General features: G+C 36.0%; 1 protein-coding gene across 1 annotated transcript in view; it reads left to right on the forward strand.

The window, feature by feature from the left end:
* Window positions 1–550: 550 nt before the first annotated feature.
* The window catches only part of LOC112052885 (ecdysone-inducible protein E75), a 133,064-nt gene continuing 106,205 nt past the window's right edge, over window positions 551–27,409 (forward strand). The window contains exon 1 of the mRNA XM_024092127.2: window positions 551–1,051. Within this exon, the coding sequence (XP_023947895.1) occupies window positions 781–1,051 (271 nt within the window). The 5' untranslated portion in view covers window positions 551–780. The remainder of the gene's footprint in view (window positions 1,052–27,409) is intronic.

Genomic DNA, 27,409 nt, shown 5'->3' on the forward strand with positions numbered 1-27,409 from the left:
GTGTAACATTTATTAAGAGTATGATCGAGATTTACAAGGCTGGTTTAAAGTTTAGTTCACAAAATTACCACCCCCATTTATTGTGCAATAAATATTTTTAATATAAGCTATACTCATTATTGAATATAAGAAAACATTAGTTGAGTTTAAAAACATTATGATTTTAATAATATGTGTGCAAATACCTAACTGGCAAAAATTTAACTATTAAACGTAGTTATTTTCTTGATAAAAGAATAATAAATACCAAACATTATAAATGTTTTAGATATGAGTATGTGTGCAGAACAGTACAAATTGCTGTGGAATTTTAAAAAAGGTATCTAAGGAGCATTGCACCGGAGGTCAGGTATATAAGGTTAAAGTTGACGTCGGTCGTCGGGCTGTTGCAGGCAGCGAGGCAGCGTGATGTTGAGCGCCGAGTGTAGGGCGGGCGGGCGGCCGGTGCAGGACACCTGAGGGCGCAGCGAGGGTGAGGGCGCGCGGGGACGCTGCAGATTCACTTTCGTCCGTCCGCGGCCGCCGCCACGCCAGTGAGAGAAAGTTGGCCGCGGTGAGCGAACGAGTCCCGCGAGTCGAGCGGCGCGCGCCGCACCGACCCACTGTACGAGTGTATACGCGCGATATCGCCCTTGTAAAGTGTAAACACCAGATGCACATGTAGCTGCGATTTAAACATTTTTTTGTAAAGCTACATTAACATTTGTGAAGTTCAAAACATTTTGTGAAGAAAGTTGACTTTGTATTTTAAAAAAAACTTTAGTATTAAAAAAAGGAACTATGCAGTGCTATGCGAAGTTGTCGCCGAAGCGCGAGCCTCCGGAGCACGTTTACGAGATGGAGATGATGGGCGGTGCGAGGAGGCTGGAGCTGCCGGCGCCCCCGGGCAAGGAGTTCCGCGCGCCGTGCCTGCTGCCGGCGCCGGCGCCTCCGCCGCAGCCGACGCACTCGGTGATCCAGTGCATGCGACCGCCGCCACCACCGCCGCCGCCGCCGCGTCTGCACAAACCTCCCATCTTTGAGGAACCATCCAGCTCCATTCCAGATCTAGGTGAGTCTAAAATTTCAGCAGCACGTGCAGCAGCTATTTCTTCAATATATTGACCTGATCTACATTATCAGCCGCTCGACGTTTACTACTGAACACAGGCCTTTATTAAGGACTTCAAAACAACGAGCTGCCTTGCCGCTGGATTCATTTCAGATTTCCAGAAAAATTCAAGCAAGGACACGTAGCTGATTATATCTCGAAGTATCATTATATACGTACGGATAAATGCAATGGTGTATTAATTTACAATGCCATGATAGTTTGCAATTTTACTTTGCCTTGACCATCGCAGGTTTCTATACTTCCTGCTTCGGAAAATTGTAACACGGCGTTTACAGTTACATAGCAATTTCCGGGTGATGACGGCGATTGATGAAGGTCGCGTTTATTCCAATTACGTATAATATATGCTTTGATCGTACTATATTATATATTGTGTAAACGTAAACATTCAGCAAAGTTGCGTGTGTCCGCACATAGATAAAGAAGATATAATGTCGAATGAGGAAAGAATAATTTTTGTACTGTTCAAGGTAAAATGACTGATTAAAAATGTTGGAGTCTCAAGTTTTTGATTAAATCCTCTTTATGTGCGTAGTAAAAATTTTGAGTAGGTACGTCATGATCGGGCACGATCACCTTTTAGTAAGGTAGTCTAGGAAAAGAACTGAAATTTGCGGATTTATAGATTTTCTACCTTCGAAGGAATTAAAAGCTGCTAAGTATATTGATTTTTAATTCAGATCTACGAGTAAGTTCCTCAGGAATGCGGAAGAAATAATACAAGTATCTATAGTAAAAAAACATTATATATAAACGGTTGTAAAGATTTTTTGTGATTGTAATAATTGTCGGTACTTTAGAAAATTGTCTACGCTCATAGATGTTAGGATGCGATAGCTAATCTGTAGGCTACGTTCATATTGGCGCATAGGCGAAGTCGTCGCGGCCTCAGACTAAATACCTTTGGACTTGTATCTCACTCAAATTCACTAATAAAATTATCTGTCAGTTTTTGATACGGTTACGATTCGGTGGGGGACGAGGTAAACTCACACATCGAGAATATTTAAACACCAAATCAATAAATGCCTGGCGTTGATCGTGTCGGACGTATCGCATCAAACGGTTTTTTAAATTTTACGTTAGATAAAATCCGTTCGATGCGATCCGTACGATGCAGTTAAGTGGACGCACTTGTATGAGTTTCTTTACAATTATACTGCGATTCTTTTGATGTTCACACTACACACAAGTATAACAACCATGATGAAAAATATTACAACAATGAAACATTGATTGTATAGAAACAGTTTTTATAAACGCGTTAGATCGTTGATCGTATACTTTGACAGAGAGGTAACGTCTAGTGAGGCAGGTCACTATATAACTCGTCTGAAGTCGCGGCATGTAATACACGTTAGATTAGTTAAGAAGAGAGCCTGGAACAGCCACACTTTCATGATTTTATTAAAGCTGAAAGTTCGTCGGCCCTTGTTGGTACCAAGTGGTAAGTATATCATAGGTTTAATATTTTCTTACATAGTATTTGAAAATAATATCTCCAGTAGCTTAAAGGATCTCTTGTAAAACTTTACCATTATGCTGTCAATAATATTGACCGTGTATAGGCACCCTTAGATCCACCGTACATATAGGATATGTTCGTACTCCATTACTTTTTCATACTCGCATTTTCTTAATGTTTAATGAATAATTTTTATTCGTTTATCTTATAAGCTAAGTATTGGAATATAAGATAACAAGTATTGGGAAAAGCCTATGCAATTACATGGAATATTACTACGTAATTGAAGTAAAGGCTTCTTGGATTCCTGCTTAATGTTTTATTTTATGTAATAAAAACATTTTGTTACCCATTTGGTACATTCTTAATTTATATTATCAGCACAATCTTCCCCGCCAAGGTGACATAGATTGCCAAATTCATTGACTCTCGTCAGTCCATTGCTACGTTTGTCTGTTTAAAACAAAAACAATCAGTACTAGAAGTTTTTCAGGAGAGAAAAAAGCGTCGACCACTTATTTATATTTAGCTAGACCCCGCAAACTGATCGGATGGAAGCGTGTCTGAAATATTATTAGTAAATTGTATTATTATATTTGAATCGATGATTATAAAAATGGGGATTCTCTTTTAGAGATACCCAACCTCCCTAACGAAACTTAGGTTGTGTTCATTGAAACCTCCTTGGTGGTCATGTTGGTACTTTTTCAGGAGGCTTTTTCGAGATCTCTTAAGCCTCTCGCTCTGGCAGCTCGCAATTTTGGAATTATTGGATAGAATATGGATTTAACCCCACTTAGTGGGATAAGGGAAAGGAGATGATGATTGATTTAACCCTACCGAGTAGTGGCGATTGAAACTATTTTTAATATTACTAAATAACTCTCGTGCAGTACGTCGTAGATAGAAAATTATGTTATGGTAGGAGTTCCTAAATAACATGCAAGACTTCCTAATTTCATTATAGGTGTGTGTCCGGTGGTAGGAAACTAAAGTACCTAAGTTAGTAATAATTTAGATACAATTATTGTGATTAATTATCCTCATCAGGCAATTTTAAAAGGCAGGTTTATAGGTGAGGGAAGTCTAGATCGTCCACGATTATATGTAGGTATACTTATATTTATTATTAAGGAAATACCGATTTAAGTGTGCCTAAGAAGTAAGCATTTGCCTTAGATCGCCTCGTATCGATTCGCGGTGGAATGTTAATTGGGGGGCACGTTTGTGAAAAATTATTGTGTATACAAAGTTTTCGCGAGTGCTTTATTAAATAAATATCGCAAGGTCAGTGCGACGAACGCGTGGTGACGCCGCGTCATTCGGTGTCATTAAGGTCAGTGTGACATTGGTCCGATAGCAGTGACAAAATAATAGTCGCTCGTATCTTATCACAATGTCAGAAGCGCGGGCGCAGGTGCGGATGACCCCTGCACCCTCGGTGTACCTGATTGAGCACATGTGACTTATATGACTCATCAAATTGTACAATACATTGTAAGATTTTCATTGTTTGGGAAAATACTATTTATACGATGTAAAACACTACACGTGCAAAGAGAAACTTTAGGTCTAGGACTTCTATCATATTTTTACATTTTGGTAAAAATACGGTCAGAATTTTTGAACACTTTTCCTACTAGCGGACGCCTCTCGCTTTTACCTGCATAGTTCCAGTTTCCGTGGGAATACAGGGACAAAATATAGCTTATGTTACTCGCTAATAATCTAGCCTTACATTGGTGAAAGAATTTTCAAAATCGATTTCGTGGTTTAGGCATGAAAGCGTAACAAACGGACAAAAAAACCTCTTCTTTCTTTCTTAGTCGGGAAATCGGCCCCACGACGGGTTCAATTCTTTGCCTCGAGTTCATCGAAGTCATCAAGGGAGCGTTCCAGAATTATGTCGTCATAAGACAGGTTGTTATTCTATTTTAGGAAGACTGTTTAGCTTAGGGTGTAGTAGTAACAGAGAAAAAAACAAAGCGTTTGTATGTGTAAACTCCTTTAGTTTACATATATATTTCACGCGGTATTCACCGATATGTAGTGATTTATGAGCAAGTTTTTAGTATATCATTTGTCAAGATTTTGTATAAATTGATTGAATTATGATACTCATTTTATTCTCTTATTATGATTAACACAATATAACTTAAATTATAATAAATTAACACTAAGAATAATATTTAAAAAAACTATGATTACGGTTGTAAATAAATAAAATTTCCGGAAAAAATCAAGCCGCCTAGAAGCTTTCATCGAAAACATGCATTGTTGAATATTCTTCTTTTTTAGATTTTAAATTTAATAAAGAGGAAAGATTTGATTGTTTGTTTGTTTGCATGGAGTATGCCTTAAACTACTGAACCACGCGGGTAAAACCGCGCGTCGTCTGCTAGTCTATATCTTTTGAGTTTAATTTACTATACCCATTTTGTCTTCAAACATGGTCACGTACAAAGACAGTTTATATTGATTTTCACGCGGACGTATTCACGGGCGTCGGCTAGTATTAAATAAACTACATACAACGTTACTTCAACGATGAGTTCTTGTTTCCTATAATACGTAGGTTTAGTTTCCTTCTACATCTAGTTCTGGTTTCGCAATAGTACCTATACAATGCGGCTGTGCAATGCATAGATTAATCCACATACAAGGCAAGAGGCAACCGTGGTATGTACCTATTATGTTATCACCATAACCTTCTATAAGAGTGAATTACTTCCTGGTGATACAAGCGATAAGTCATTTTGTATTTCGTTTGATATTTGCAAACTCTATGATCTAATTACTTACGGCAACATTGTTTACATTGGCCATAGATGTAGTACTGATGTGGATATATCGTTTATAATGTGTATTAATTAAAGTGACTGGTCCGATATTTGACCAGCTAAATACCATATCTGCCAGCCAATTAACTTATTTTGAAGTATGTCAGCCACCTAATATAATGAAAACAATAAGAACTGCATTTTTCGTATTCCGTAAAGTCTATTATCAGCAAAAAATATCACAATGTCAACTGGGCAATAATAAATAAATAAATAAATAAATATTTCACCTTTTCTATGATATTCACAAAGGATTGTTTGTCAATAGGCACCGGATGACACTTTGTACCTATAATCTCAATTTTGGTCGGTTAGTATTAAATAAATAGTAAAGACGAAATCACGTGACTTTGAGAATTACTAACTACAGCAAAATATATTAAATTCTGATCCTGTAGCTTGTGATGATAACACAGAATAATTTTTCATACTTAAGTCATAGACTAATAACAAGCAGACGGTATCTCGTTGTCAAACAACTGAAGCACCATAATGACGCCGAGTATGTATGAGTATGTGTGAGTGTAAAGTGTATTGCCAGATATAGGAAATTAATGGCGGTCTGTCTATATATGTGCATCTTTGTACATGTCGGCGTGTACGTATACATATATGTAGGTAAACTGGCACAATTGGGGTGCTTCACATTTTAGCTTATGAAACGGTGTCTGGACTTTTTATTACATCTATGAGAGGTACTCCCTTAGGGTACTTTGGTAACGTAGTATGATATGAAGATAAATTTTTGCGTATTTGTTTTGATGATGTCAATTTTATTGTCTTGTCAGGTAACACATCGTAGTAAAGTTTGTTATATGTTTAAATTGAAACCGCTAATCTATACAGATAAATAGAGTCTCTGATTGTAATTTTAAATTAATAACTTTTCCCTAAATACATGGGGTTTGAAAGTACGGTACTTATATTTCTGTTTGATGATTCGATATTTCTACAGAACTGAGATCTACGAGGGTGAAACCGCAGGGCATAGCTAGTGACAAACTAAAATCCGCAGCAAATAACTACGCATGTTTGTATAGTATAATATGACAACGTACCAGTATAGCTAGATAATAAACGATAGAATACACAGGGAAGTGGCAGGCAACCTTGCCGGAGGTCACCTCGCGTCACTCGCAACACTTATAAATTGTAATACATTGCTTCATACTGCAGATACGTGTCATATTAATTAGATTTACCTAAACTTTCAAAAGATAAATGATGAATACTTGCCAGAAAGTGTGCTTGTCGCACAATGTTTGATACCTCTTTCAAGAGTCAAACGAACTGTCACCGTACCCATGCTATCTGAAAAACACTTTAAGTGTTAAAAGTTTACTCATCTCTATAGTGCAACATAGCTTACAATTTTTAGGTACGTAGATCAGACTTTTTGTATATTTGTTGGTTACGATTGAACTCAAAAACTACTCAACCGATTTTAAATAGTGTTTCACCAATAAAAGGCTAAATCTTGACCTAGAAAAGTAGAATAGGCTATAATTATTTGATCCACGTATTCTCCCAGGACCGCAAACTACGCGGGCAAAGTCACGGGGCGTCTGATAGTTATGTATATAAAAAAGTCGGTTTAGCTACAACATTTACCTGCTAAATATATCTGATTTGTATATCGAATTTGGCAGATAGATATGCTGTAATAAGCCTGGAATAGCTACCTACTTTTATTCTTGTAAACCACGCTACTGGCTGGTGAATGGATAAACGTGGCATTTAATACTGTAACTCGTTAGGTATCATTATTATCATTATCAGCTTATTATAATGACCCACTATAGGCCCATTATAGGAGGGGACATGAAGCCTAGACCCACCACACCGCTCCAATGCAAGTTGTCGCGCTTAGAGTAATTAAATTCACTAATGATCAATATGATCAGATGTTAGTGATAATGACCGGGATCGAAGGCTGACCGTGCTCTCCGAGGCACATGGATGTAACATCGCCAATTCCTCAATTCCCAGCTGAAAATTTGCTCTGAAATTTTCTAGAAAGATAGAAAAGCTCAGTGTTTCATAGCCCGACTCAAGATTCGAATTGTGATCCGAAACCGCATAGGCTTACCACTGCACCGATGAGGCAGTAAGTTATAGGAAAATGAAATAAGATTTCAAAATATTTCTAAGCATATCAGGGTCGGTAACAAATAACAAACGAACTCGAGTTAAATTCTCCCCACCGACCCTGCCTCCGTCGGCCTTCACTTTGATCCCTGCCACCCCTTATTAATTTGACCGAGCACAGGTCACGGTCATTTGTATTTAACGTATAATGTGATTGACATTGAAAATTTAAGTAAAGGAATAAAGTGGGTAGGTACAATATAAAATACAAATGAAATGTTTTTATTGCGGAATAAATTTTAGTCGCTGCAATTGAGCAATATTACCGCCGCGTCGCATTGTACCCTAAGGAAAAATACTCGTATCTATTATTATAACGACCGCATGGAGCAGTGGACAATGAACCTGCTTTCTATATCCACGGCCGTGGGTTCGATTCCCACAACTGGAAAATATTCGTGTGATGAACATGGGTGTTTTCCAGTGTCTGGGTGTGTATATGAATAATATAAGTATGTATGTGTATGTAAATGTATATGATGAAACAGCAATTACTTAGCACACATAACACAAGATGTGTGTAGATGTTGTGCAAGGTCTTCGGGATTGTAACGATCTGAACGTTTAAACGAACTATGATAAAATCATGACCAATAGGTACCGAATTCAAGAAACCGGAAGAAATATGGGCTGAGCAACGGATAACCCAGTTACCTATATTATACGAATGTTTCACCTCGATTTTGCATAAAATACTAAAACGAGTAGTTGTCAAGTACACGGTACAGTACAGTGATTTATATAAAATCGTTATTTTTAGATTTGCACATCCGTCATCGGAGCGAATCGGCGGTTCTCATGGTCAAAGCACACGAACTGAAAATACTGCCGGTGTCGGTCTATTATAGGAAGCAAAATTAACCTATCATACGTCCAAGTGTACAACAAGGTCAAGGTCCGCTCGTAACAAGCAATTTTCTGTCGGTTATGTAGTCGCCCCGGCGTCGTCCAAAATTTAAACGTTCAAGAGTACACTTGAAACTAAACGAAACGTGATGTTTGTAATTTCAATATGTTTATGATGCTCGTTTATACTAACTAAACGTTTTTGCGGTCCATAGTTATTTCAGAAATGCTGGTATGATGTCTGGGTATTTAAGTTCATAGCATTAGTATTGCTTTCATATTTTCAAACAAAACTCAAAACTCAATGCAGGTTGTTATTTAAGATTTTCATGCTATACAGTTAGGTACATGAGTGATACACGATCTACAGGTGCCACATAGAAATCGAGAAAAATAAAACACCTAGCATACGATTTTTGTCTTTGTCCTTTTTACGAATTCAGAAAAATGCATCCTAAATATAGTAGGCCAAATAAACGTAATATATATATATAACGTAATACATATATATATAATAATAAGCTCTTTTGAATGTTTATGTTGTTATGTTATTAATTTGAATTGAAATAGAAAATACAAGTAGTAAATCCTACGCTTGAAATCTCGCTTCTAAAAATGTTGTTTTTTGCATCTGCGCTATTGCTGCAGTACTTGAAGGTCACTGATAAGAAATCTCCTTATTGCAAACTGTATGCAATTCACACAAGTAGGTAACACGTTTTTTACAGATGTATTAAAGCAAATTGATTTATTGCTGACTTTTGAAAATAGTTGCGTTTTATTTTATTTAGATGAAATAGTTACAGAATTAAATATTACGGCACTAGGTCCACCCGCTTTGATGCTGCGTGATGATTCTGAGCTCCATATCCTGACTTATAAGGACAGAGGCGTAGCCTTAAAGTGGGCCATTCAAATTGGCTGATATCGATGATGTATGAAATCGATCAAATTATTACCTCGCGTTAGATATAAAAAACTATTCATGGATTATTTCTTGAAATATTATGATTTTTATTCATATGTTTTATTATTGGTTCTTATTTACGTCAATGTCTAAAACAATGAGAAATACGGCAACAATATATTGAACCTAACAATATGAGTGTTTATGAAATTCAATGCCATGTGACTAAGAATCATGTGGGCTACTTCCAACAACACTATACTAAAGCAATTCAAAGAATAGATGAACAGTAGGTAAAATGTATTTTAACAAATGAAACATGTTTACATGGGTTTGTTTTCTAAATTATTATAAACTGTATCTAATAATTTAGTAAAAGTAAGAAAATAATTGATTTAATTTAATTAAAACAAGCATAGTACACTTGATGTTAAGTGAACATCGCTTATGATCGCTTTAGCACCTTAAAGCCAACAGTCAAAATCGACTAACTCCAGTCAGATCGCTAAATTCCCAAAACGTGATCTCTATTTTTTTAGTATGTTGTTTGGGACCATTAGAGCTTTTTTTAATTTTTTTCGTTTAATTTGGTATGGTATATTCAAATATACCATACCAAATGAAATGAAAAAAATAAATATGTTGGTTTGCCAACAAGACATCACAAATGAAAATTGCTAATACGCGAAATTGTTTAGAACCACGTACACTTCTTCACATGGTAAGTTCGTTTGATAATAATAATCATATTGTGGGATTTTATAGCTAAATAAATTGAACTTCATAGTTAAATTTTTCTATTTTAAAATTATAATATTTAAATAGTAAAAAGAGTACAACAGTTACTTAAGCTAACTTATCCTAATAACTGTACAAATCTTGCCCACGTCGAACGACGGCAAGAATATTAGCTGCATTTCCGCCTTGGACAGCCAGGCTGATCCTTTGCGCAAAAACTCAGCCAGCACTTTAGTCACCAGTCGAGACATATAACCGCCGTGAAATATTTCAGAAAAAATATTTTGGCACTGCGATTAATAGATAAATAATATTTGTTATTAAATTTTTTATGGATCCAAAAAATTCTTCCAATAATAGACTGTCTACCTTTATTTATGAGTCTTTTAATAAGCATTTTCCGTCATACCACACTTGTTGTTGGATTAATCAAACTCACGCCCCTGACCCACGCACTCGGCGCGCGTTGCCATGGTCACGGCCGATCGATGTAGGGATGCATCCGGAAAGCGTCTGCTCAAGGCGTTACGTCTCACGGTCGCCGAGGGGTTGGTCCTTGGTAAAAATACTAGTTATATAGTCGGAGTTAAATTATTTGTGGCAATGTGTATTAAAAGCAAATATTAAAAACGTATAAATACGAGGAAACAAACAAATATATTTATTTTAGCATTTATTTAACAAGTAACTAGCTGATGCCGTGCGGTTTCACCCGCGTGGTTCTCGTTACCGTAGGAATACGGGGATATAGGCTTTCTCGATAAATGGGCTGTCTAACACTGAATGAATTTCTCAAATCGGACAAGTAGTTCCTGAGATTAGCGCGTTCAAGCAAGTAAACAAACAAACTTTTCAGCATTATAATATTAGAATAGATAACAGGTAATAGAGTGTATAATTGATGTAATCCAAAATTAATTTTAAGTTAGTTAAGTACAAATGCTATAAATACAAAAAAAAAAACATTAAGCGCCTATTAATATTTTACCTCAATCCTTCATAAAGAATTTTGAACGAACTCCGGTCCATGGTCTAGAACCCTCTATCCATTCTGAAGCAATCTAGCCGATGGTTTAACGCTGTAAGCCCTTTTAGAGAGGAGGCTGGGCTCAGCGGTAGATTGTTTACTAAGCTACTAGCGGACGCCCGCTTTTATTCGTCTTTTCGAATAACTTTTTCCTATTTCATTGGGACAGTACCTAAATGTAAATTAAAATAAATCTAACTGTAAAAAAATCATGACGATCAAAGTATAAATATATAACTAAAACGCTTTTTAAAATTTTACTCAGCGCCCTATACTGAACACCTTAAAATTTATCGGTAATCACAAATCTCTCTCTCTGGTTGAACTTGTCAACGAACGGTATTCTTCTTAGCTAAGGTTCTAGCCTGTAGCCTTCATCGATGTGGACTTATTTTCAATCACCATAGTCCACTCCCATATCCCCTCTCCTTTAAGAAGGGAGGCCTGGAGATAGTGAGCTCAGCTATCTGTAAAAAGCGTACAAGCTTTATATTACCTTTCAAAAGCAAGCCTGTCTGATATTAATGCGTTTCACATTATTTATTTAAAAGAAGAAAACAATATTTCGTAACATATATTATGTTCTATGAACAACCGTTAAATGTCAAACGAGTTCAGTGACTTTTATTTTCTGAAATCGAGCGAGTTAGGGATTACAGGTGCAGGGAACTGAATAAATATAATATTCTTGCTATTGACTTATAAAAGGTTAATATATGTATAAAGCCATAATATCTGGCATTATCAGTGTTGAGTATTATAAATCCGTGCCGACCTAAAGAGTCTCGGAGTAATGAGTACTGTGTTTTGCGTTTTGCGTTCTTTGTAAGGTACTTAGGTAACGTCATAGCACTGTGCAGATTACAGGCATCAAGGTGTTTTGACCGAGTGCTATCTGCACATAAAAACATACAAACGGAACGCAAAATTCAGAACTCTAAAGAGCGGATTAAAACTTATTTTTCTACAGCAAATATATTTACCGGGGATTTAATGAGGTACATATTTTTTTAGAGCCAAATAAAATAAATCTATAATTATTTGATTTAAAGCATATTAGTAAAGGTATGTGTTTTAAACACGTAATGAGATTGACTGACGTATTGTTGCTCCCTAGGCGGTATTTTCGAGCACGCCGCATATTAGGGTGCTCTTTATTTTTATCCGCGCGTCCGTTGACCCAGTCGCCCACGTTTTGTATCATTTACAAAACATCGGCTTAAATATTGTTCAAATATTGATAACTAACCACGCCTTTCGGATTCATCAGTATCATCATGATCATTACCATGTCAACTGGCTTCAAACGCCAACTGATTAACACGATTTCATTGAGACAGTTCTCATGAGCCCAAACACACCATAATTCTATCCTGATGTTTCTGAGAAAACTATTTGATGCCATAGTAACTAGGTTTACCTACTGGTTGCTTTGATGGTAGCCAAATTTAAAATTCCAATTGATTTGAAAATTGGTGTACCGTTATTTCGGTGGTAGTATTTTAAAAATCTGGCAATCAATCTGTGAAGTTATTCAGTAGAAATTGGAAATAATTGTTCAAATTGTTCAAAGATCTTTATGAATTATAGCTAAGAACACAGAGCATAGAAAACTTTTAATCTATTGTATTAATATTGTAAAAAGAACCGCATTAAATCGTTTGGTTTGCTTGGAAATAACGATTCCACAAACTCTTTTTTTATGTCGATGTTTAAAAAGTATTTTACATTTACATATATTTACATTTTCGGTGACCAAACAATTGTAACAATTGCTGGTTGTTAGCCGACAATGTCACGCCCTTGTCCCTACGTCATTTCATATCACGTTCTCCACTGGGTCGTTGAACGTTGTTTGTTAAGTTGACAGACTTATAAAACAATTATATATTTTTTATCGCAGTAATGAAGGTCAGATTATTTAATAACATTAATTAGGCATCATAACATTATAAATGTGAATGTCTTTGTGTCAAATGGTTCTATTTTTCCTTTTAAATCAGATACGTTCTCTGGATAAAAGCACTGGCTTTTGTTGTATAAGAAACTAGCGGACGCCCGCGACTTCGTGCCATGGGTGTTATTATACATATAAACCTTCCTCATCAATCACTCTATCTATTTAAAAAAACCGCAATAAAATCCGTTGTGTAGTTTTAAAGATTTAAGCATACATAGGGACAGAGAAAGCGATTTTGTTTTATACTATGTAGTGATAACAGATTCAACTTAATAGAGAATAGAAGATGAAAGTTTTTAAGAAGAATCCCATAATTACTTCAATATTTTTTATAAAAAGAAAGATGTTTTTTACTTCTGTTTCTCTAATAGTATGCCACGTATGCAATAATTTTAAAAAGGTACCTTTCGCCAATAGTTATTAGAATGGATAAAACATTGTTGTTTTAATGCACCCAAAAAACAAGTCGGTTTACTTTTTTAAAGTTGTATTTTAAAGGTATTCTATTTTTTATATCAAAAAACCTGCTAAGAGATCTAGACAAGAATTTCGTATAAAAACAAACAAATACATCCACATAGATACACACATAGTCACATATATACACACACACATTTAAGATTGTGTAGGTATTTGTTTATAATTTGCGTCCTCTGAAGGTCGTAGATTTAGTACCAAAATTAGCTTGCAACGGCACGCGTCAGTCTGCGTTGCATTTTGTTTACCAGGCTCGCATAAAGCGCAGGAGATTCGCATGCATTTGACTGACGTGTATTCAAATTTTATTAATTTATAGATTGAGAGCCAGTGATAACCAGACCTTCGTAATTTTATAAAAACTGCAAGTTTAGCCCATCCTACATCTATTATAAAAAAAATCAAAAACATCAAAATTCATTTATTTCAAATATTACAAGAACTTTTGAAACGTCACTTGACTATTTGAAGACTACCACCGGTTCGGAAGGCTAATAAGTTTAAATATTTAAGAAATGTACATTAAAATACAAATATTTTAATAAAGTATATAATTAACATAATTACCATGACATGAATTCTAAGAATATCACATGGAAAATAAAAATAATATTAATTTTCATACTTCGACAAATGATGGTTTAAAGAGGTCTGGACTCTTGAAATCTGCTACCTCCCAAAGCCACCATGATTCAAATCACAGACTAAATACGTACAAGTCCAAACTTCATAGATGTGTACCGTACTTATCTGTAACAACATGAGCTTACAAACTTTTGACTTTTAGAAAATGAGGAAAGTCTGACCGTAACATACTCGTAGTGAATTAGTAAAGTTAATTTAATAATTATGTATTGTAAAATATGTATGGCGTAATCTTAAAATAATATAAATTAGTAAGTTTCTATTTTTGGATGTTTGCCAAAAACAGCCAAACAAATTTGGATGAATTTTGAGCTCGTTTGTGTCTAAGAATGAACATTTTTGTTATTATTAAAAATGTTACTGATGTTTGTCCAAACAAATAAAACCTTCGACTAAATGACAATTACGTCAATAACAATGAGCGTTGAAACAAAATGAATGTACCTGCAACAGACAACCGAATTTGATTAAGATATCATAACAGTGTTGGATAATATTTTCTTTATTCAATAATAATTCAATCAACCGTATTGTGTTACCGACATTACAACTCGTGGGAAAGCATTTAATTTATTGTAACGATGAATTTTCAATAAAGGCACTAATCATAAATACAGAAGGTATAAATACAGAGTAAAATATACCCTATTTATTGCACTCGGGGATAGTGTAACTTCTCAAAAGTGAAAGAATTATTCAAAACGGTTCAGTACTTTCAGAGCCTATTCAATGCAAGCAAACAATCAAACAAAAAACTTTCCTCTTTATTATATTAGTATAGACAACGAATTCATCATTAGAAATATAGAACAGATTCTTATTGCAGTCACTAATTTCAAATATAGAGAGCACATAATAGCATCATAGTAATTCCTCTCGCTTTTACTCGATTACTGCACGCAGCGGTTACGTGTGGAGTTTCTGCGTGCATTAGATGATGCTGCTTTCTAAGCAGTGAAGGTGAGGTGCACGCTCGACGATGCACTTGTAGTTCAAGTTTAAAACTCGCCGGCAATAGAGATCGTTGCACATATTCTAACGCCCCATGAAGGGGCAACGAACGCGTGCAGCTGCCCGGGAAATAGATCCCGTCCCGACTATTTCAGAACACACTTAGATACTAGTCCCTCCACTAGTCCTGATCCGTACGTGTAATATAAGTAGCAAAAAATACACGTAATGAATGATAACAAACTGCGATGTTTCCAGCTAATGTAAAAGCTATGCTGGCCCTTATATAGTGCGTGTATCCGGTCGCAGTCAATAGTTGCTATTAATCCAGCTGTTTAATACGAATATCTAATAAACTATTAAAATTTATATTAATAGTGGTTATGTTGATATTTTAATTATATTTGCAAACTATTTTTTTTTTATAGCTCTGTATGCGGCCCAGTTGGCTAAGTCCAACAGGGCATTGCTCTTTAGATGTGCATCCAATGCGTTTGCGTCGAAAGTGTTTCACGTAGCTATACTCTCTCCACGCCGCGAGATTTCAAATTATTTACTATTATTTCACATAATGAAAGTAATCTGTTTCATTATGAGCTACTGTTGTTTGTATTTTAATTAGGTTATAACCACGTTTTGGAATTAAGTACAGAATTGTGGACAAAGTAAAAGAAGACAAAGTGCGAAAAGTGAATCTATCTATCTAAACTACATTTTGTTATTTGTTTATAAAGGTGTAAATATTGACAAAATGAGTAGGTCCATCGGTTCTAAGATTTCACAATAAAATTTATCAATATTAAACACTATTTAATATCCTAATTTTTTTCTTTTGCTTGGATTAATTTCTTTTGTACTGTACTTATTTTGGAAAATGTAACAAAGGATAAATAAGGGCAGTTCTGGATATATTCTAACCTTCAGTTTTACACAAGTTGAAAATTAGGACTTGTAAAATGCTTCAAGTATGATCAAGTAATAGGTTTCCCTATATTCAATCAATATTATTGATAATATATTATATAGAGTAATGTAGCCTAAAGTCATGCACAGTCGTACCCCAGCATATTGGCAGTATTATTTCCTTACAAGCAACCTCATCATATACCTTATTTATATTGTCAGTTATATTGACAGTACTAATGATTGTGTACGGATAACTATAGACCTATTATTATAGTCCCATTTTTCATTAGCACAGTAGAGCGGTCCACTTAGTGAAGTTCAACAGGGCGTTGCCTTTTAGAGGCGCATCACTAATGCGCGCGCGTCGAAAGTGATTCACCTTCAGTTCATACAATAAATAAATAAATAAACCATTAAGCCAATATTATGGGTATTTATTATGTAAGGAACAATATACCTTATTGTTTATTGTAACTGAATATTACGTTTATATATAGAAAACGATAACTAACTGTCTGCCTGAATGACACCCAACCGAAATTACTGATGTTAGTCGTAGTAAACTAAAATTTGTATGCCACGAAAAGAAACAATAGTTCCAGAGTCTTAATAAGGATTGAAAATACTTTTAGGGGGAAAATAGGAGGGGAATTTACCATAGAAGTACATTTTCTGAAGTTAGAAGGGTTAAGAATTTCCACTGTTATCAAAATATTGCTATTTACTTACTATTATATAAATGGTATGGCTAAAGTATTAGTTATGTTCTTTCTTGAGCTAAATTAAAAAAAAACACTTTCCAGGAAGTTTCATAATTCCTGTAAATTTAAAGTTTTCGTTATTTTTAAAATACATTATAATATCGCGAAATCAAATTGTCTCTCCATCAAACAACTAACAGGGCATGTTCTTGGTAGTTTCTAAACTTCCAAAATCGTCAGTAATGCATACAAATATACCCAAATCTATTAGTAGCACAGTAGTACGACCCACTTAGTGAAGTTCAGGAGGTCATTGCACTTTTGACGTGCATCTAATGCGCGCGCGTCGAAAGTGATTCACATAGTACGAGTTTACTCTCTCTGCGCGACGAGGTTTCATATAGTTCAGTACGATTTAATGAGTTAGAACTTACTAGACTCTATGGTTGTAAATACCTCTTGACTACTAATATTATAGTGTAACTACTGGTGTAAGCCTATAAAGTAAAAGTAGGGTTACACTTCATTCCATAAATACGCCTACAACTTTCTATATGCTCTGTATTAACATAAACATCATCCTTTTTATTGATTTATCCTTTCTACAGTGAACATTTCTCCTGTTTTATATAGGAGAAGGGGATTTAGCGCTGTTCCTATGCGTGATGTGTACTAATATGATGGCTCAATAAAATTGGTGTTAATCCAATGTAGCTGTACTGCTTGTACTGAGGTATAGTAGAAGGTTAATTTTAGTATTTTATCGTACACAAAATGAGCCCTTAAATGCGCTAATGAAAGCTTAAACTATTACTCAAACCTTCCAAAAATTGAGCCCCAAAGATTGTATATTCTAGTCACATGCATTAATCTGTGATTAATAGTAATCGTGCATTTGTTTTACTCGGACAGACTTTAGAATGTTGGAGAAAAGGAATGATAGCTTTTTTTATTCTTTACAAGTTAACCCCTGACTACAATCTCACCTGGTGGTAAGTGATGACGCAATCAAAGATGGAAGCGGGCTAGCTTGTTAGAAGGAGGATGAAAATTCACACCCCTTTCGGTTTCTACGCGAAATCTTACTGGAACGCTAAATAGCTTGGCGGTGCGTCTTTGTCGGTAGGGTGGTAACTAGCCACGGCCGAAGCCTCTTACCAGCCAGGTCTGGACCAATTAAGAAAACCTCAATAGGCTCAGTCGGGGATCGAACCCAGGACTTCCGTCTTACAAATTCACAGCGAATACCACTGGGCTACAGAAGCAAAGCTACTAATAATTCGATGTTTCATAAGTTTACTTCATTAACAGACACTTATCTATTGTTCCTGTGCATTTAACAATTTTCATAGAAAACCGATCAAGGATAAAATCGCAAACAAGTTTGAACAGTCCTCTCTCACGCCGTACAAGGCTAGTTAGCGTGCTCGGTACAAAAGCGGCATGAACCCAGTTGACTGGGCTGAGCCCGGGAATGCGGCGCTAGAAAAAAAACTGCAATGTTAGAAGTATCTAAGCAAGTTGGGTGCAGTGCCCGCGCGCAGTGCCACTGACCTGCACAGCGCTCTTGCGCCGCGCGTAGAAGCTCTACGAAGCCTACGATCTATGCGAGGTAACGTTTGCGCTATCACTTAAACACTGATGTACTTGTAATCCATAGTTATGATAAAACTGTAACAGGTCCAATTCTGTACATTGAAGATATTTAGTCTGTGTTTTTGTTGATCAAAGACCATAATACGAATGATACTTTTTGACATCTATAGGCTACTTTTTATTCCGAAAAATACATGGTTCCCACGGGAAACGCATTTTGTGAAAAACACATTTTCACGCTTACGGAAGCCGCGTGCATCCGCTAGTAATTTCTATGAAGTGACTTACTTTTATTTTTGAATAAATTTCGAAAAGATGTCTTTTATTTTGACCTGATTTTTCCTCTATTTATTTGTAAATACTGTACTAGTACTCACTCAACACGTCTCGATTGTAGTATTGTCCAACCCTGTAACGGATTAAACACTTTATACAAGCTGTCAAGGAAGGAATGATTTATGTTTCCCTCCAATCGTTTGTGTTCAAATAAATGAGAAATTAATTAATATTTCAATATGTAAAACATATAAACATTTCTTTTAATTAAAAAGAAAAGTACTACTACTATTTCTGAAAATTCTCGTATAGAGAACAAAGTTAAAGTTAGATAGAATTTTTACAGATCTCGACATCTCACAATAGGGAGATTTCTTTACACAATTATATTAGGGTGAAATCAGCGACCCCAAGAAATAGATGTAAAAGCATAATCGCCCTTTAGGGACACTGACGTGTTCCTCAGATCAATAGTGCCGGGAATCCCTCTCAAGTGATGCTATAGCGATGACTCATTGCCTGCAATGCCGTCACTAAGTTAATCCCTATTTTTTTTAGATGACCACTCTGCCTGAAGAATTTTCGGAATTAGATTCCTTTTCCCGATAAAATGTAGTCCTTAATTGGGTACTATATATACTATACCTACAAACTTTTAGCCTTCATAAAATGGGTCTGGCTGTCGCAGACTTTGACGGCCACCGTGACGCAGTGGTATGCTCGGTAGATTTAAGGACGGAGGTCCTGGGTTCGATCCTTGGCTGGGCCAGTTGAGGTTTTCTTAATTGGTCCAGGTCTGGCTAGTTACCACAGTACCGGTAAAGACGTACCACCTAACGATTTAGCCGGTACGGTGTCGTGCATAAACCGAAAGGGGTGTGGATTTTCATCCTACTCCTAACAAGTAAGCCCTTGACTACAATATCACCTGATGGTAAGTGATGATGCTATCTAAGATGGTAGATGGAATCACCTGATGGTAAGTGATGATACTATCTAAGATGGTAGATCTTAGATAGCATCATCACTTACCATCAGTTGATATTGTAGTCAAGGGCTTATTTGTAAAGAGTAAAAAAAATAGCCAACGCCCCAAGATTTCACGGTTCCTATTTCAGGAGGATAAAAACAATGACACTTACAAATAACGTGGCGTTCTGGTGGTTAAAGGATTTTAAAAATCTTTTTAGTAGATTACCCCTATACAATAATACCTCTTTAATATATTAGTATAGATGACACGTTTCTCAAACCCGGCGCCTCCTCATTTATAAGTCGGCCCAAGCGTGCATCAATTAAGCAAACAATAAGTTCTTATACATATATGCACTTTAATTTCAATTCCAACCTAACTGTACGTAAATCAACAAGACGGACATTTACATAAATAAACGTTGACATGGTCTGTAACGCGATGTAAATTCATAACAGAGATTTAAATAGCGTTTAAGTAGGTACTATAAACGTATGTTAGTAGGCCATAAATAGATTAATTTACAACCAAGTTACACTAAAACATCTTGTCGAATTGATGTTGATATTGAATTTTTATCGAATAAGCCGTTATTTCGTGCCTTAGATTAAAAATTGGTTACAAAGTCAAGAGACCTACCCTTAATCTATCTCTATAGCTTTTTTTTGTTTAGTGCTTCTTTCCAAGTCGCAAGGAAATCATTAACAATTTGAAAACATTTACACTAATTGTCATAAATTTAAATGTTTTTATTTTTATTTTGTTGTTTTGTTTTTCTTCAATGAGGAAGATCAAGGGTCGAGGTTGAACTATAAAATAATAAACTATTCAGTAATTCCTATTACGTTACCGGTCAATTCAGAAACTACTTGAGTGCGCACTTTGGAAGTGAGAAAAATAAACATTTGAATACATTCAATTGTATGCTCAATAGGAAATGTATTAGATAGAAATTATTATAGAGTAAGTATTTTTGATATAGTTAGACTTTGTTTGTCTGAGTTCTTGTTTTTTCAAGAAATCAAAGAAATACCTTTGGAAATGTTATATACATATACGACGTATAGATAAAATCTATACGTCGTCGTTCTTCATCTGAGTCTGTGCTTTTTACCATTTCACTTGTTAAAATTTGTTGAACCAAAGAATTTAATAATAGTACTAGCGGACTCTGCGACTTCGTCCGCGTGGAATTCAGATTTAACCAATCCCGCGGGAACCATGGATGCATTTTCCGGGATGAAAGTTGCCAATATAGAGGAAAATCTGTTTTCATTCCAAATTTCAGCCAAATCGCTTCAGTAGTAGCGGCGTTAAAGAGTAACAAACATCCAAACAAACAAACGTCCATACAAACTTACTTGCATTTATAATATTAGTAGGATTCTGTGGTCAAGGGTTGAAACTTATTTTCGTGAACAATGTTTGTGATATTGCAATTTTAAAAAAAGAACTATCTATACCTAATATTATAAAGCAAAAGAGTTTGTTTGTTTGAACGCGCTAATCTCAGGAACTACTGGTCTGAATTGAAAAAAATATTTTAGTGTTAGATAGCCATTATTTATCAAGAAAGGCTCTATGCTATATATTATCCCAGTATTCCTACGGGAACAGGAACCGCGCGGGTGTAACCGCGCGGCGTCAGCTAGTTATAGGATAAAACTATATTAACAGTCTTGTAGAAGCAGTTTTGGTATAGTTCGTTAAAGATATCTAGATAGATATATATAGTATAGTTCGTTAAAGATATCTAGATAGAGATAGATATCTACGAGCTGACAGAGACATTTTATATTTAAGAGCAAGTGACTCTATAAAATTTTCTTTGAATGCTTATCGACTCAGTTTCACATAGTATCATTTAATCCCGGTCACTGAATAAGACGAATAAATAGAAACTACTAAATCAAACTGAATAGAAACGTGTTTACCATTAAGCTTTGAGACGCGTTGAGATTTTCTTGAACATCGATACAAACGACAATGGAATGATGGCGGCCCATCACATTCAGTGGAAAAGGCCTGCGCGGGCAGTTTTTGCTGTTAAGTCGAGTTCGCATACGAAATTAGCGATGCGATACGACCGCCGCGCGCCGCGACCCGGCCGACGACCCGTCCGCGCCGAGCGCCGTTGACCTCCGCCAGCGTTTGCTGAAAGGCAAACTGACTTGAACACGTACTGCCCATAGAATATCAACGACTATAATATAGAGCTTCGTTTAGTGATATGTATTTATATAGGGTGCTGGGGAGTGTATCCCATTACTCTGTTATATTCTATACCGAAAATTAATTAAAAATATTCAAAACATGTGTTCTAAAATTAATATTTTTGGGGCTAAAATTAATAATATAAATTATTTTGTAAACAGATCTTAAAATGTGTCCCATATACGTATGCTTATAATTATGTAGTAGCCAAGTTTTACGTATTTTAAAATGCAAGGATAGATAAAGGCGTGTGTTACATGGATATTCGAAATTATTTAAATTACTTTATATGGAAACTTATAAGGATTTTATTTTTTAGTTAAAAAATATTAGTTATACAGTTCGGTTCCTATATGTGGACTCGTCAACACCATGAAGTTATGGAAAATACTCCCGAGCATCCTGTATATTTGTCAGGGTTTGTAAGCCTTTCATTAGTACGGAAAATATGAAATTAAGGATGGATTTAACCACCTTCAGTTAAGTCAATTTTAGTTAATCACAAGTTGTCTTTCTCATTTGATATAAAGTAAGAAAATACAAAACTTATGTTTAGACTATCCAACACTAATCAGAAGGTGGTGAAACCGGGTCTAAGAGTTACAAACATCTATTTGTATTATGGGGTATTACATAATAATTAAGGCAATGCTCAGTTATCAATAAGTACAACTTAATGTAAAAATCATATTTAGAAAACTTCATACTTCGTGAAAATCTTTTTAGCAATACCATGGGAGGATTTGAAGGAGGTAGTTAGTATGCGAATCGAAATCTCGGTCGTTTATCCTTTTTCCACTGACGTAGTGCAAGTGAGATGCCGAGTGGATCTTAGTATACGTATAATGTAGCGAGACTTTGTAACAGGGGCGCAGCACAGGCGAGAGTCGACGGCCCCGACCAAGGCCCGTGCGGTCAGGGACGCGCTATCTAACTCGATTACGATTACTATAGCAGAACCGTGTTAGAATACATTTACATTATGCCTACTTGTTTCTCATAAATGTATTTTTTGGCAACTATATACTTTTCATTACGTTTCTGCATTATTCAGTAGGCACCGGAAAATGAGTTCAACAGCGCCATTGGATGTATAAATTCTGTATTCGATTTTTAAATTTTGTCCAGAGGTACGGGTAACTAGGATGCGCAACGGTTTCATGGGAAAAACGACCCATTAAAAGTTAGTTATTTAAAAAAAAATAATTGCTTGTTTTCTTTTCATTTTTCATGTATGCAATTTTCATTGATTGTATATTGCAGTAAAAAGTTCAAGATTTGTTTTTATTTTTATTTATTATTATTATTAAAATACAGCAAAACTATATTTTCTTTACCTTTAAGTTCTTTATCAGGGATAAAATAAGTTTCAACAAGCACTGGTCTCAACATTTTAAAAGTCACAGCCTTTTTTACAAAGGGTAAAAGATAAGTGGTACAAGTATATCCGTAATCCACATTTTATTCAACATTAAGGGTTCTATGTATGAAAGTCCTTTAAAATATATTAAAATACTCGTAGGAATTATATTCATTTCCCCCTCTGAAGGACTGCATATCCCTATCATTTAACTAAGAAATGGACTCATTGAAACAATCGTCTAAGTTGCATGGCATAAAGCCCTTTACAAGACCTTTATGGAGCAGCCTTAACAGCTAGGCATTGTGAGGCGTAATCAAACGGTGTGTAATGCAAGTCTGTATGTATGTCGGCACGTCGTTGCGGAACTGGGGTGCGTCGGGCTTCTCCCGTCTGGCCCCATACCCTCGGCCGCCCTGTCTGCAAGCCCCCTGCCTCCTGCAATGCCCCCCTGTAATTCACTCTCACTAACCCACTGCAGCACAGTCAATCATGCATACCGCACAGTCTAATTCAAGGCGATGGTCATGACGGATAAAATGCTTGGGGACAATCTCTACTTATTAGTGACAATTAAATTAAATTAAATCTAAATTATAATCATAATGTATGATTGAATACCATTTTTAAAAGCCTCAAACAAGTCTTTTTTAAATATAGAAAGCAGTTATTTTTGCAAGTTATATTTATTTGAAGGAAGTAATAAAACGATAATGTACTTGTATACCATTATTATAAATGCGAAAGTAAGTCTGTCTGTCTCTTACCTTTTCATGGCTGAACCGATCAAAATGAATTTTGGTATAATGGTAAATGGGACCTTGGAGCAAAACGTAGGCTAATTTTTGATACTAAAATAAAAATATCTGATAGTAAACCCAATCATGTAGAAAGGCGTCTTTAAGTTAGCCCAATTCAAAGCAAAAAACTTACAATATGTAGAATTAATTAGGGCACAATGGGATCCTAACAAGCTGTTGTTATTTTTTAGACGCTTTCGTTCAAGTGGAGTACAAGAGAACTTTTTGTAATTATCGCTGAAACGGGGTTTCATTCTTCAGGAGGGTTTTGTTCATGTCACACACTACACAAGTTAAAAGCGTCGATGCATTCTGTTTTTATAATGTCTGCAAGTCGTCGGTGAAAGCGTGAGGGTGGTGGCGGGGTGCGGTGCGTGGGGGTGCGGACAGGGGAAGTGCCCCCACGTCTAGACTGGGTCGGTAGTTTTCCGGGATTCAGCCAGCTTTAACTGCAGTCTGTTCATCCACTCACTGCACCATTATACATATACGTGTAGATGTACATACAACCGTCTGAGGACCCTCGTCGCATCAGACGCAGTTTTTGTATTACCTTTTCTTTATGTAGGCGGCTAGCATATTCAGGGAGGAGCAATGAATGCTCTTGTCTGCAAGGGATCCTTGGGGCGATGGGACAAAAAGGAGCCAAGTTGCTTGGTAATATTAGCTGTCTACTGTAGGTACAAGGGGAACATAACCGGTGAATTCAAAAGTAGTCAAGCACTTTTGACTTTTGAGGGAAAACGTGAACAATACTAAAACTAACATTCACATTAAATTAAATTAAAATATAATGTCATTCTTTTATAGTGCATTTTGTATTTAGCTTCGTAGTTTATTCAATTTCTCAAAACCTCAAAATGCATTTGAATTTCGATAAAGAAATTTCATAATTGCCGCTGGAAAAAAACAAGACTTCTTTGGGCTTCGAATTTGCATGTTTGTGAGGAAAAGTGTTTGTACTGTTATATTTTTGATTTGACATTAATATATGTTAAGTTTATCCACGTAAAGGAGATATAGGATAAATCCTTAAACACAATTCTACTCAAAACAAAATGAATCAGGATTTGAAAAGTTAATTCAAGATTACATATTGTAGATGAATAGAGGTAAGGAATCCTAAACTCAAGGCAAATCTTAAATTGTATGTAGAAATAAAAATTTTCGTTTCCTAAAAAATGAAAAGTTTTAGGTGTTTCTAATAATAATTATGTCCTAAAAAATTTTGTGTTGTCTGCATACGCATTGAAAAAAACATGGCACACCTATGAGTAGATACCATATTAATAAAATTTTCGGAAAAAATTGAATTTATGTATAAATCGGGTAATTGGGCAGGTCAATGGAGAGCAGGTCGTCTATTTGACACTTTTGCCCTTTGCTAGTCTCGGCGCTACATTGATTCTTTTCCGAGTGAAAATAGTTCTTTAGCATGATATACGTACGCAGGGGAAAGACAGCCAATGGCACCTATACTAATAAGGATTTATTAAACATTTTAGCTTATTTATTTAGATATCTCCTTATGATTTTATAAGTTACGTATTTCCACGGTAAATCGCAGAGTACGTCAGTTGATTTAACTTGTCAGTTTGACTTATTTTGAGACCGTGATTTAGAAAAATATTGCAACCGCCAATATTTATCTCTTCGGGTTGCTAATTTCCAAAAGTTAGATTTAAAACATATTTTATATTTATTTTCTTGCTATTTACTTTCATGTGTAAATAAAATAGACTTTTTCTAATTCATCACTTAAATGTCTGTTGTTCATTCTGTTGTTCATTCTTTATTTTGTCTATAATTTTGAGTTACGTACACGTAGTTCCATAAACAGCGCGCACCGAATTTAAACTATACGTTCCACTAACAAGCGTATTCTACGTAGTTTCAGTCAGTAGATTATCCACCGGACATCGTATGTCAGCATTACCAAGGTTTCTAGTTGCATGATAAACAATTCATCGCAGTTCATCAATAGAAAGGTGCCATGATATACTCATAGTAACAATAGATCGTTTGCACTTGATACGCCTTTGTTATGAGTCTATGAATTTATGGCTGAAACCAAAAGCCTTAGGCCTCAGTAAAATCTTAAAGCCGTGATACTTCTGCCTTTGATGGCGTAGGTTCGAACTCCAACATTTCAGTTTGTGAAATTAAATAAGACCTGCCTCAAACGATGAAAGAAAAACATCGTGAGGAAACCTTTATACCTGAGAATTTTCTAAATTGTTTACGTGTGTGAAGTCTGCCATCCGCAGCGTTGTGGAATATTAACCTAACCCCTCTCATTCTGTGAGGAGACTCGTGCTCAAAAGTGAGCCGAAAATGGGTTGTTAATTATGATGATAAATACGCGCTAGCCAGAGCGCAGAGCCAGGACCCTCTACATAAAAGAGAGGAGATATGGAGCTTAGACATACCATGTCGCTAAAATGCGGGTTGGTGGGCTTAGGGTGATGATGTTTGACTCATTAAAATCTGATAATGATTATTAACTTAACGTGTTCTTTGAGATACGTCTGTAACACCAACAACTCCGGGCTGATAACTTTTACTCATCATCATCATGATCATTCATATTCGCCTATAACCAACGAGACAATTTAAATTAGGGTATAACTGATATAAATATTATGTTTACCTCTCTCTAGTATTTCGTTCTTATATATCCATTTGTTACTCGGTACGTTTATTCGATGAACTGTAATGTACTCGTATGTCATGATTCTCAATCTATTTCAACGATCTACTGCCATACTTCCTTATAATAGAGGTAATATGGAGCTTTAACCCACCACGCTGCTCCAATGATGGACGGGCGGGTTGATGGACTTAGGGTGAATGTTCGACTATTTAACGATCACTATCAGATTTTAATGATAATGACCGCCTTGACGTACTCTCTGAGGCACGCGGGTCCAACATTGGGCGGAGAATTCACACTAAAACATTGTAGGAAAATCAGTATGTTATTGCCCGACTCAGGATCCGAATCCAAGACCTAGTGATCCGAAGCCTAACCATTGGAGCACTAAGTCAGTCGTGTACTCGTATGTGTTACATATTTATTGCTATCACACGTCGTATATACTCGAATACACCAGACCGTTTATGAGCGTCGTTCCTTTTGACGGAGTCACCTAAAATAGATCATCTTGTAAAGATTCACATTAGTATGCTGTTCCATTTATAGATTGGAAGCTTGAACGTTTGCTTAATCTTCATGCCAACGTCGGACGATTACAGTCTCGAAATAGTCAGGCTAATTGTGTTTCATAATAGCAGTCTGAAGGGTAGTAGGAGGTATATTAAGTGAGGTGCCGAGGCGAGGGGCGAGGGGGGCAGGGTGACGCGGAAGCGTAGGGCGGGCGGAGGGCGTTGACCGTGAACGTGGGGCGGCATCGATCGGGCGGCCATACCCTCGCGCAACGGGAAAGTGTACCCGCACCGACTCGC

This window comes from Bicyclus anynana, chromosome 5 (assembly GCF_947172395.1).
Source record: "Bicyclus anynana chromosome 5, ilBicAnyn1.1, whole genome shotgun sequence".
In the NCBI taxonomy this organism is placed as follows: Eukaryota; Metazoa; Arthropoda; class Insecta; order Lepidoptera; family Nymphalidae; genus Bicyclus; species Bicyclus anynana.